General features: G+C 42.5%; 1 protein-coding gene across 7 annotated transcripts in view; it reads right to left on the bottom strand.

Annotated features, from left to right (window-relative positions):
- Nucleotides 1-13,483, bottom strand: part of SCN11A (sodium voltage-gated channel alpha subunit 11) — a 155,457-nt gene that overhangs the window by 27,021 nt on the left and 114,953 nt on the right. For all 7 annotated transcript variants that reach the window (XM_082413722.1, XM_082413719.1, XM_082413723.1 and 4 more), the window contains 2 exons: nt 10,984-11,254; nt 3,243-8,035 (listed from right to left, as the gene is read on the bottom strand). In XM_082413722.1, coding sequence (XP_082269848.1) covers nt 7,008-8,035; nt 10,984-11,254 — 1,299 coding nt within the window. In that variant the 3' untranslated portion in view covers nt 3,243-7,007. The remainder of the gene's footprint in view (nt 1-3,242; nt 8,036-10,983; nt 11,255-13,483) is intronic.

Here is a 13,483-nt window from a genome sequence, read left to right as displayed (position 1 = left end):
GGCCATGTCCACTCATCTTTTTGTCCTTAAACCTGCCCTACTATCAATCATGGACCTGGTATAAATCACAGCCAATCTCTGGGCATCAGTTTTCTTATCTGTATAATGAGGAGCTATACAAGATGATGTCTTGAAATGTTTTGAGCTTTGTCTTTCCCTAATGAAGGAGTTATCCCAATTCTTACCCCAAGGTTTCTTTCCAAATATTGAGGCAGCCACTCTACACGTCCAGGCAAGGTATCACCTTTGTTTGATGTGTCTCCCCAGCAGCCTCTCCCTTCAGATTTAGTGCTAAAATAAGAGCTCCAGAGGCATACTGAGACTTCCATTTAGATTCAAAAAACTCAAGGGCTTTTTTTTTAAACAGGCTTATTGAAGTATAATTGACATACCACAAACTGCAAATATTTGAAGAGTACAATTTGATAAATTTTGGCATATATATATATATATATTTGGCCATACCACATGGCATGCAGGATCTTAGTTCCCCAACCAGGGATCGAACCCGTGCCCCCTGCATTGGAAGCATGGAGTCTTAACCACTGGACCACCAGGGAAGTCCCTAGACATATATTACTCACTTGTAAAACTTGATGGTTTTACAAGCGAAAACCACCACGATCAAGATATTAAACAAATCCACCATCCCCCAATGTTTCTTCATGCCCCTTTATCTTTCCTTTTTACCAACGCTTCCCCTATCCCCAGGTTACCATTGATTTACTTTCTGTCACTATAGTTTAGTTTACATTTTCTTCTTTCAAAAGGAAAAGGCAACCTACAGAATGGAAGAAAATATTTGCAAAGCATGTATCAGATAAGGTGATAATATCCAAAATATGTAAAGAACTCATACAACTTAATAGCAAAAACACAAACAACCCAATTAAGAAATGGACAAAGGACCTGAGTAGACAGTTTTCCAAAGAAGGCATATGTATGACCAACAGGTACCTGAAAAGGTGCTCAACATCACTAATCATCAGGGGAATGCAAATCAAAACCAAAATGAGATATCATCTCACACCTATTTGAATGACTATTGTAAAAAAGACAAGACATAACAAGTGTTGCTGAGGGTATGGAGCAAAGAGAACCCTTGTACACTGTTGGTGGGAAGGTAAAATGGTACAGCTAATATGGAAAACTATATGGAGGTTCCTCAAAAAATTCAAAACAGACAACCATGTGATCCAGCAAACCCTCTACTGAATATATATCCAAAGGAAATGAAATCACAATCTCGAAGAGATGTCTTCACTCCAGTGTTCACTGCAGCATTATTCACAATTGCCAAGGCAAGGAAACAACCTAAATGTCCATAAATGGATGAATATAGAAAATGTCCTGTATATATGTACAATGGAATATCATTTAGCCATGAAAAAGAAGGAAATCCTGCCATTTGCAATAACATGAATGAACCTGGAGGACATTATGCTAAGTGAAATAAGCCAGACACAGAAAGATAAATGCTGCATGATCTCACTTATATGTGGAATCTAAAAAAGTCAAACTCATAGAACCAGAGAGTATAACAGTGGTTACCAGGAGCTGGGGGTAGGCGGTGGGGAGGGAAAATTAGGGAAATGTTTGTCAAGGGGTACAACCTTTCAGTTATAAGATGAATAAGTTCTGTGGAGTCTAACACACACTAGAGTGACTGTAGTTAATGATATTGTATTGCATACTAGAAATTTGCTAAGAGAGTAGATCTTAAGTTTTCTCAGTACACCAAAAGGAAAAAAAGGGTAACTATGTGAGGTGATCGATGTGAGAATTAACTTGACCGTGGGAAACATTTCACAGTGTATATGTATTTCAAACCATCATGCTGTACACCTTAAATATATACAATTTTCATTTGTCAATTACACCTCAATAAAGCTGGGAAAAAAAAAAAACGAGTATAAGCCATCATTGTGTTTTGGGTCCAAAAGTGATATTAAAATATAGAAAGAGCTTAGAGTATGGGATGGAGGTAAGGGGACTTGAAGCTGTAATGGCACAGAGGATACAATGCTTTTAGTTAGACTGTATGCTCGTTCAGGGTGGCTTGGGTTGGGGGACTGATGGAGATTAAGGAAAACTAAATCAGCACCCTCACCGTCACCTCTTGATACCACCACTGTCTGACTAGCACACTTGGAAGTCTACGTTAATAGAGATATATTGTCCAAAGGGAGGGGATAGTCCCTCTCTTGCCCCCTGGGTGCCAGGTGCTAGAGGAGATAGATTAACCAGAGTTTGCCTAGAGAAGGAGGGAGAAAATGATAAAAGGATTGAAACTATATCAAAGTATTAGAGAATGGAGTACATAGACAGAATTGAGGCTGTTAAATTTAGAGAGGAAGCATAGCACCTCCCACGTAGAGGATGTTTCCACAATGTAAGAACTTTGAAGACATGCACTGTCTCCAGAGGAGAAGAAATGGATGGTAAAAGATCCGTGGACATAACCAGAAAAACTCTGTACCCTCCCTTCAACTTCAATCACACCATTTCTGTGTGGTACAGTGGTGATATAGCTTAAGCACTGGAGCCAGACTGCTTGGGTTTGAATCCTGTCAGGGCCACTTATTGGTTATGTAGCCTTGAACAAGCTTCTTATTTACTCTACATGCCTCAGTTTTCTCATCAGAATAATGAAGATTAAAAATAGTTTATCCCTAACTAGAGCTGTTGTGAAGATTAAACAAGGTAATACTAGAAAGTGGCTACTAAGTCCAGAATAAGTGCTCAACAAATGTTTTTTTATAGCACTTGTCTTCTCACCGCCTCTTTGATGACTCCTGGGCAGTGAGGGACAGGATTGCCCACTGAATGACCCTGGAGGTTCCATCTGGGTTGTCAGGCAGCAACCATCTGGGACCAGTGGCTCCCTCTCCTTGAGCAGGAGGAGCTGTACAGGATTGCAGCCTCTCTAAGGGCACTGGGCGCTAGTAGCTGACATTCCAAGAGAGCTCTCCTGAACAGCTGGCTCCTGAGTCTGGATTATTTATAAGGCAAGCTCTCATGCTTGCTCCATGAAAGGGTAGGGATCCCTTCCTGGAACACCACCGCGCTGTGCCCTGGCTTCTTGAATGCTTCTTGGTGGAAGGGATGAAAAGGTGGGATCACGTATCTCATCTTGTTGGCTATGACTTTCTTGTGAAGCCTGCTCTGTGCCCACGATGTGTGTCATGGTGTTACCTTCACCTGCCTCCCCACACCCTTCTCTGAACTGTCTCACTCCTCACCTTTATTCTCTGAGAGCATGGCCCCAGGGCGAGTCCTCTGGTATGCTCACCCCTCCACGATTTAGTCTGCTCCCGGGGTTTCGAATGTCACCCTTGTGCTGAGGACTCTTGTCCAGGCCATGTCCTCAAGTTCCAGGCCTGGCTGAACATTGTCACTTGGACCTGGCATCTTAAACCTTCAAAATGTTCAAAACTGAACTGATTTTTAGATTTTCTTCTTCCTTCATGAAAACAAACAAAAATAAATGAAAAAGACCTTAACCCTCCTAGGCTCATTAATTTGGTAACTTGTGCTGCCATTTATCTTGTCACCCTGGCCCAAAATCTTAAGGTTCCTCCCTAGACACCTCCCCCATGGACAGGCATTAGGCACAGGTATCCGAGTCACACCGCATTGCCCCCTGCCTTCGTCCTCACTCGGTGCCTCTTCCACACCAGGATCGGCATTCTGATCTCCTTCTCCTCCATTCCACCTGAATACTCTGTCCAGTTAATTTCCTCCCCTGCTCAAACACCGTCAATGCCTCCTTATTACCTAAATATGTTAGAACCCTTCGCTCTGACATCCGAGGCTCTCCACAGAACTGTCCATTTCTAGATTCAGTTGCTGCTGCTCCACTGTCTACACTCTGAGCCCAGTCAATTGAGGAGCTCGTGCTTCCTTCCACTTTTTACACTCCTTACACTCCACGGTGCTGCCTATACTGTCTCCTCCCCTTCAAACACCCTCCCGAACCACCTCCACCCGTCACAATCCCACACATTACCCAGCTCATCTCAGATGCCCCCCTCTCTCTTCTGAAGCCTTCCTGTGAGCCTGTCTCCACTCACACTTTGAGAGCAGAGCTGTGTCCTGGTTCATGCACTTGTTATTTTGCATTGTATTATCATCACACAAACACCTGTCTAATTCTCCTCCCAATTAGCATATATACTCTTGAGGTCAAGAGCCATTGGTTAGAAGCAGTTTGCACAAGGTGGTATTGCATTGGCCCTCCGGACTTGGCTATTGACTGAAATGAGCAGGGGTTGATTTGCCTGGAGAAAAGAAGGCTCAGAAGACAGGGGACTGGCTTCATGGGCCTGTAGGGCCGTCTACCGTGGACATTCAGCACGGCCCCAGGAGGAGAGAGCTCAGACCAACATCTCTACCTCCTGGGGGTATCCTGGCTCCTTGCACAGTGAGAGCTATCTCTGGGGAGTGTGAGCTCTCTAGCACCCATCCAAGGTAATTCAACACTTCCTTGCTTTGGCTCTCTTCTCCCCCTTTAGCACTCTGGCTATTTGAGCTCTAGGCTCATATAGAGAGATGCTGTGCAGCTTTCAGAAAAGAACATGTTGGGCATTTGCTGCCATCTAGTGAAGGAAGCATGGCTCAGCCTCTTGCAGAAGCCAGAGGGAGGGATCCTGTGCTCTCCCAAGGAGCTGGCTCCAGGAATCCAGCACTGGCGAAAGGGGACCATGTGGGGGTGATCAGGTGTGTGTGAGAAGGGCAGAAGCTATTGCACAGAACAGATTATATTCAAGCCCGTAAACTGTAATCTGGAATAGACAAGACCATGTCCTTCCAGATCCTCCCTTACCTCCAGCCAGGGGATATCCCTAGTGGAATCAGGGCCAGCCATCTTTTCCAGAAAACCTGGTAGGGATCCGTAAAACACCCAGAGTTCATAATCGGAGGCATCTTTTAGGGAAGACACAGGTAATCCCCAGGGCCTCAAGCAGAACTGGCCATGGCTTTAGAACTGGTGATTTCCACAAGGCTCCTGCAGCCCTATATGGGAGCCCTGTGGCCCTGTCTCAAAAGTGCCCTTGTTCTGGCCACTCCCCTGTCTCAGCACGGCACAGAGGCTCAGGCTCCACCTGCTGAGCGACAGCACACTCACCGGGCTATTGTGAGGTACGGATGAGATTATGCGTGGCAAACACTTAGCCAGTGCCTGACACACAGCAAATGCTAAGTAAAAATTAGATATTGCTAATAATTAGATAATGCTATTACTACTTTTTGCCAATGCTCCAGAGCACAAGGCTGCCTACAAAACTCAGGCCCTGGACACGAATACATTGAGTCATGGTTAGATCTTGTGCACATTGTAAATAAGCACCCCCTCCGTGCACCACAGCATCTGGCATTGGCCTTACCTCCACTGGACAGTGAGGGGCAGAGCAGAGGCTCAGGCCTCAGACTCCAGGCTGCTGACAGACACATCAGCTCCTCCAGTCTGTCTGAGATACAGGATTCCAGTACTATTTCTGCAGGGTTCTCCTCCAAGCCTAGATTATCACAGTGTAGTTCTTTGCCCCCAGTCCAGCTAACGTCTTGTTTGGCCTCTGGGCATCTCCAGTTTTTAGGAAGGTCCTGGGCTACTCCTGGGGCCAGGCCCTTCTGATCGACCTGGTTGTTCTCTGGGCTGTGTTTGATGCAGACATTCAGCCAGAACTGAATGTAGGGCTCATCAAATGCCTGAGGTCACCGGCTAACCAGTATGTCTTATGGCTCCCCCACCCTGGGGTCCAGGTGTTGCTAAGGGGTTGCTCTCTCCATCCAAGTTGCGCATTGCAGATATTTTAACCAGAGGCAAGTGAGACTGTCTTACTGGTTCCAGCCAGTGGTGTGCTGAGCCAGCTTCGGGCAGCTCACGAGAACTGATTGTGGATGTCTCTTCCCAACTCTATGTTCAGAAACATGTTGGTAGCTTGAAATCAGTCATGATGGGAGTATTCACCACAGAAATCAGTAAATGCTACAAATCATGGCTTTTTTTTCCTGAAGAGCAATTGTTATACACTTTTCAGCATACCACTGGCTCCGGCCTTTAATTCCAAGCAAAGTACCACATTTAAACCACTATTCACACAACCACCAAACAAGAGGATTTTTAGTGTACTGTCTGAATGAAATGCAAACTGAAAGTCTCATTTATTTATTTTTTCCCCGAAAATATATAACAGATTGCAGCTGGTGAAAGATACGGTGGTAACTGACAAGTCATGATCATGCTTTTAGGTTTGAAATAAACCCCAAAAGTTTAATGCTGGTTAAAAAAAAATCTGCAATAAGTGTTTATTGGCAGGTTTTGAATTTTCACTTAGCATGCAGAAGAGTTACGTGTGATAAGCCATATATTTTATTGGGGAAAACATCAAACAAAGGTATTGGATACTGTACTTAAGAACATTTGGAAAAACACAATTTAAAATTTTAATGTTTTCTGTTTCTTATTCTTTTCTTTTGATATAATTTGAACTGTGCTTCAATCCTCACATTAGTGTCCCCTACAGCAGTGGTCCCCAACCTTTCTGGCACCAGGGACCAATTTTGCGGAAGACAGTTTTTCCACAGACTGGGTTGCGGAGGGGTGGCTCGGGCGGAACGCGAATGACGTGGAGCGGCAGATGAAATCTTGGTGGCTTGCCCTCCGCTCACCTCCTGCTGTGTGGCCCAGTTTCTGACAGGCCACGGACAGATAGCGCGGTCCGCAGCCCAGGGGTTGGGGACCCCTGCTCTACAGCCCATTCTAGTGTCTTTTTCTTTGTTAAAACAGTACCGGTGGTTATAGTTGGGCAGCCTTATCTTATATCTCTATAAGAACCATTTGAAGTGAACTCAGAAACACCATTTCTTTTAGCCAGAAAAAGAAAAATGGAACGGCTAGTTCAGTGAGTCCACTGCTTGTTCGCACACTGAGCTGTGGACCCCTTGGAGCTCAGAGGCTGGAGGCAAGGCTCTGAGGCTGTGAGGTAGGGGTGGAGGTGACGGGCTCAGTCATAGTGGACCTTGCCCTCGGCCACCCCAGAGCTGGACAAGTCTCCATTGCAGAGTGTCTGGAGGGGTGAATGAGGCCTGTCTTCCAAGGTACACTTGGTCTTCATCATGTACTTTCGAAAGGCCTTTTGAATAACAGCAGCACATCTTTCCTCTTCCTTCCTCTTGGTGGTGGTGACTATGGGTTCATATAACTTCTTGAAAGGGTTGGCTTCCATGAACTTCTCCTCCATCACTGCTTTCATGCTATCCAGGCCACTGGACTCACCAAGTACCCTAGCGGTGAAAGCGAACAGAATATCCAGGCAATGAAGGCGATCTCCGCTCACCATGGGCAAGTCCATGACTAAAAACTGGTATTTATTTGGCTTTGCCACACGCAGAGGCTCAGGAAGGGCATCGGCAAAGTCAGAAAGAGCAGAATATTTGATAAACTGTGTTGCGTCTGGGTCAAACTTTTCCCAGACTTCGTAGAATATTTCAAAGTCGTCTTCACTCAAAGGGTCCTCACTTTCTTCAGTGGCTATATTGAAGTTTTCTAAAATCACAGCAATATACATGTTGACCACGATGAGAAAGGAGATGATGATATAACTGACGAAGTAGGTTATGGCTATGGCAGAGAGGTGACAGTTCTCTAACTTGGGGTTACATGAGTCTTTTGATTGCAACATGGGGCTGAGGAGGGCATCCCAGCCTGCTGACGTGGTTATCTGGAAGAGGCAGAGCATGCTGCCTTTGAAAGTTTTGAAGTTGAATATGTCATCAATTCCAGACTCTTCCTTCACTTTGCAAAAACAGTTCATACCAAAAATGGCATAAATAAACATAACCAGAAAGAGTAGAAGACCAATATTGAATAGAGAGGGAAGAGACATCATCAGCGCGAAAAGGAGAGTTCTGATTCCTCGTGCTGCCCGAACAAGTCTCAGGATTCGGCCAATCCGAGCCAAGCGGACAATTCTGAAGAGTGTTGGAGGGAAAGGAATGTGTGCCTGGGTTTTCAAGGCAGAAACCATTGTACCTTAAGAGAAGGAGAAGGGTCAATCAATTTCCAGCAGGCAGAGTGACATAGCCTCTCTCTCCTGCCTTGAATCTGAGTGGGACCACCTTTTTATCATTACTTCTTAATTTATGTACAAAATTAAGATTTTTTTACCTATATCAGGGAAAATATATATCTGTGCCTTAAGCTGGAGAATAATTTCCAAGGTTCGTACAGTTTTAGATGGGACTTTAGATGGGATAGGACATCTAAAATACTGAAGACCCCCAAGGAAAAGAAATAAAATGCTGTTTATGACAGGTTATTTTGTTAGTTATCGTATGAACTTGAAGTACATTATCTATGTTGGGCATTTAAAGTTATTCATGGGGTAACAAATATAAGTTTTCTATATTTATTGTATATATAGAATGGAAAACAAACTACGGATGGAGTTATTTAGATTAGAATGCAAGGAGAAATTTCTGCTACTGAAGGTCAGCTTGAGCCTAAGCTATCGGTGGAAGTTGTACGACCCCAGCCCCAAAACTTCTTAAACAAACAGGTTCTTATTATAGAGGAATTTGAACACAGCCTGCTACAGGTGAGGACAGGGCTAGAGAAAGAGGGTGGTGTTGGGATGTTCATTTTTGGGCTAAAGCTGCCATGGATCTTTCATCTTTGTCAGTATGCTCATTCCAAGTTCTTCTGGAAGATCTAATTCAAAAAGCTGAAGGGACTAAATTGGAGACAGTTTCTCTGATGTTGTAGATACACCAGAAATGGCATCTCAAGCAAAGGTTTCTGCAGACTGCTAAATATTTGACCTAAAATGTCACCCTGTTTTCTCATTGCCTGCTCTGTAATCAAGTGATACAAGAATTTAAAACAACTCACATTTTGGCCCAAATATTATAGAATGGCTGGAACATGCTTGCCTTGTATAGACATGGCCTTGTTCTTGCTCTGGGGATCCGCTAAGGTCATTAGGGGTGATGGGTGGCCAACACTACCTGCCATCACCTAATGACTAAAGAGAACTAGTTGGTGATATACTTCACTGACTGCCTAATTGTATCAAGGAAGTTTAATTCATATGCTAATTAGGCAGGCAACTCTGGTGAGATGTGAAATTGACTACAAACCAATTCAGCAGCAACTGGAGGAGGTCCCTCCTTTAAGGCCCACCTCCTCCGTGAATATTTCTTTGAGTAATCAAGCCCACAGTAATCTGTCTTTTCTCTGAGCTCAGTTCTTTTGTGTACCATGTGATTTGGGGTTCAATCAATTACTCTTTTTCTGATCCCTTAAGGTGGTAGGTCTTAATACCTCAATTGGATTGTAAACCCCATAGAGAGAATCACTTTGACTCACACTCATTTTGTATTTCTCTAAAAGCTCAGGAGAGAGCGTGAGAAAATGTAGAGGCTAAGGATTGGATGGCAGATCAACTGGCAAAAGCACAGAATATGCTGCCCACATTGGTGAGTAGGACTTGGCTCAATGTGTGGATCTTCTCATCCATTGGAACAAGTTGCCATACAGTGCTATGCAGTGTAGCTGCAATCGCTTAGCAGTTGTTCATAGGACAGAAGTCAGAGATATTTCCATGAACTCTACAGTGCCTGGCACTGCCTGGAAGAAGGTCAGTAAAGAGTGAAATGAATGAGCTGCTCTCTGCATATTGGAGGAAAAGTGCTCACAGGGCTGCCCCAGACTCATCCTATCATCATTTTCTAACTTTACTGCTGCTGTCGATTTCATCAGGAAATGACTAATAATGCTTGGAATTGACTAATAATGATTAACAGTCTATGTAACCGTAACCATGTGGAAAGATCTATTACTAAACCTTATCTACATGAACTTTATGGCTTAGAAACCAGAACAGACTATGAACTGTACCATTCATTTTCTTGGTCTCTGAAACATCTGCATTGCTGCTGTGGTGATAGGAACCAAAATATTTTGATCCAGCATATCTGCTTAATGCATCCTTTCTGAGATAGCACAAAAACTTCCACTTGTGAAATCAGTTTTCATTGTCTTCATTGCTCTTTGAACTATGAGAAGAGCCCCTGGGCAGTTTTACACAATTATAAAAAGTCAAATTATCAGTTTAGTTAAAAGCAGACTTCAAAAACCCAGAGTAAAATCTTATAGCTTAGTCATGAAGAATTTAATTTCAAAGTTGATGTGTGTGTGTGTGTGTGTGTGTGTGTGTGTATGTTTTATAAAAAGGTATATGGCAATAACCCTCTTTTTTCCCTATTCTTCTTCCATAAATCTTATAGTTAATTTCTGCCTGCGGTTAAGAAAAATATGCTGATTACAGAGTGAGGCTGGTTGGTGAATGGGATCCGAGCATTGAGACAAGTGTAGTTTCCACTGTGGTTTAAGTTAACATGAGATACAGAATAAAGATAAAGCATTACTTGTCCTTATGACACACTCTTGCAAGCCCCATCTAGGCTGGGCCATGGAGGCCCTGTATAAGGAGGAGGTAAGGGAAGGCCTAGCAATGTCACGGGGGCACAGTAATTGTGATCTGACATCAACATGGATTTTGAACTAGGGAAAAACATGGAAACTAAATGCCAAATCCTTAAAACAAGAAATGCTCTTTAGTTGCACAAGAAAGGTAGAACTTTGACTCAACTCCCTGGATAAAGCAGGTAGCCCCACAAAAACTTTTAAGTCATCTTAATTTTGTCTATCTCTGTTGAATAAATTATCCACATAATTATTTAACTCTATTTCAATTGTGTAGATAGTCAAGGGAATGGAAATTACTCTGTATCTCCTAACAACTCCCCAAAGAGAATGGCATTAGTTCATCTGTCTATTTTTTCAGAAATCACATTAAGCTTAATTTTCTGCTTTGTGGATACTCTGGACATAATTCCAAATTCTTCCAAACTTATAAGATTTATAAGTTTACTTCTGGCTCTTAGATTAAAGTCCCTCTGGCGGCCAATTTTACTTACTGACAATAGAAATGACCACGATCACACAATCAAATAAATTCCAGCCACTGATGAAGTAGTATTGCCTCAAAGCAAAGATTTTGATGAGACACTCAATTGTAAAGACGACCACAAAGGCCAGGTTGAGACGCTCAAGGAAGAGTTCCATGGCTTTGGACTGGCCATATGATTCAGCCATCATGCTAACCATGTTGAGGAAAATGAGGATGATGATGATGATGTCAAAGACCTGGTGTGTAACTAGGTCAAAAACAAGACCCTGGCATTTGTTCTGAGGAAAACAAACAAAAAAAAGGAATCATAGATCATTTTGAGTTGTAGGAATGAAATCACATACATTAAAAGGCACATACAGCAGCATTTGTCCTCTCTTACAATTAAAGCAGTTTCTTGGAAAATGCACAGACCTTTTTTAAAGGGCAAGAAATTCTTCTATAGATATTTTTTCATTTAATTTCATTCAATTTAATTAGATAAGTGATTTTAAGTTGTAGGCTTATAGCTTTAATTCCATTTTGAAACCAAATAAGTAAATTAATTAAATTTTTAGTAACAACATAACTTTGATGTGGTGGATGATTTGTTTTTGCTGAAATAAAATAGCTCATGTTGGATTTAATCATTTAAAAAATGAAGTTCGGTCTCTATATTTCACCTGCTTCTGTATTTTGACTTCAATAATACTAATGCAGAGAATACTTGCTCACATAATTATGTTGGACAAAAGAAAGTTAACATCTCCAAGGCTCCATTTGTCAGTTCAGAATAATCAGACCTTATACTTAACCAAAACTCTGTATTCAAGCAATTCTTGAATGCCAATTTTCTAATTCTTGTTCACTTAAAGATAAGGCTAGATAAATTGGATTCTGATCCAATGATTACTAAAAATGGAAACAGAAAAACTGATTATTTCACATTATTACTGATGGTGAACTTGCATATTGGTTTGTACATGGATGGCCTGCTCCAAAGTAAGAATGTGCTGATTGCTCTGGTACAGGTTCGAACTCAAGTTTGCACGTCTAATCTACCATGTGCAGTGAAATGACTCAATTATTCCACTATTTTCTTTAATTTAACATCTATAACGCACCACTTTGTTCTTTACTTAAGTGGAAACTGTTCTTAAACACAAACTCAGACACTGATATTGTATGGCATACTTGGCTATACACTGGTTGTTTTACATTATATGTATATATTAGATTATTTCATATTACATATCATCTAATCAAAGTATACATATAGTATTCTATTTGGAAACCTCATAGACCCCCTAAGAATTCATCTTTATAACCCCAGGCATCTGTTAAGGTAATCCAGGCAAGAGATGATGTTGGTCTGTGGTGGTAACAGTGGAGAAAGACATGAGCATTTAGGTTTAAGAACTAATATGGAAGTAGAAGTAGCAGGAGTCAGAGAATGTTTGAATGGAGCAGGTTATGGGAAAGTTAAGGCTGAGGCTATAATTTCTGCTTGGTGGAGCATTCAATCAACCAGAGAACAGGGGATGAGGAGTTCTGGGGGGAGATGATGAATGTGTCCTGAGCACATGGAGTTTGAGGTGCCAGTGGGGCATCCAAGGGACATGGGCAGGTAGAGGTATGGGTCTGGAGCTCAGGCAGACAGCTGGAATGCAGATGTGGAGTACAACAGCACCAGTACTGATACGAACTAAAACCAAGAGAATGAATGATATCACTCATGGAGAGCAAGGGCAATGAGAAGAAAGAGGGTCGGGACAGCAGTGGTAGGATACTACCCGTAAGTTGGTGTCTTTCAAACTTTGCTCCACGAGCCCTAAAGCTTTTATCAAGGAGTCTGGAGAAGAAACTTGAAAGTCAAGTGCATTTCCTATGTGAGAACGCATCCGGGAAGTCAGAAAGGACCTGGAGAAAAGATACTTTTAAGGGTGCTCTCCAGGGAAGCAGAACGAGGGCTGAGAATAAATGGAAGGAATGGTAAGCATTGGCCTTACAGTTCAACTCTAATATTTAGAAAATGGAGATTAAAAGTATAAGCTACCAAGCGTGGTAGATATTCAAAACACATTCTATGTCATTTTAAGATGTACAGGGACTCCTATACCTCAGGATAATTTTTAACCCCAGTAATGAAGCTACCTTGTGGGGGTGCCTCAGGTAGAATCAGAAATGATTCCAGATTTCTTGCTCTTACTGATAGAAAGAATATCCATCAATTCTCAGGTTAAAACAGCTGTATTTTCCCCTCTATGCAATTGCTATTCCTTTGTTCCAAAGGCCAAAAGATAATATGTAGACTTTAGAGATTAAAAAAAAATCTGTGGGGCTTCCCTGGTGGCGCAGTGGTTAAGAATCCGCCTGCCAATGCAGGAGACACGGGTTCGAGCCCTGGTCCGGGAAGATCCCAGATGCTACGGGGCAACTAATCCCGTGTGCCACAACTACTGAGCCGGCGCTCTAGAGCCCGCGAGCCACAACTACTGAAGCCCGTGTGCCACAACTACTGAAGCCTG

The sequence above is a fragment of the Balaenoptera physalus genome, assembly GCF_965194825.1.
Source record: "Balaenoptera physalus genome assembly, chromosome: 11".
Classification (NCBI taxonomy): domain Eukaryota; kingdom Metazoa; phylum Chordata; class Mammalia; order Artiodactyla; family Balaenopteridae; genus Balaenoptera; species Balaenoptera physalus.
The sequence above is the reverse complement of the archived record's forward strand: the minus strand, read 5'-3'. Positions and strand labels throughout refer to the sequence as shown.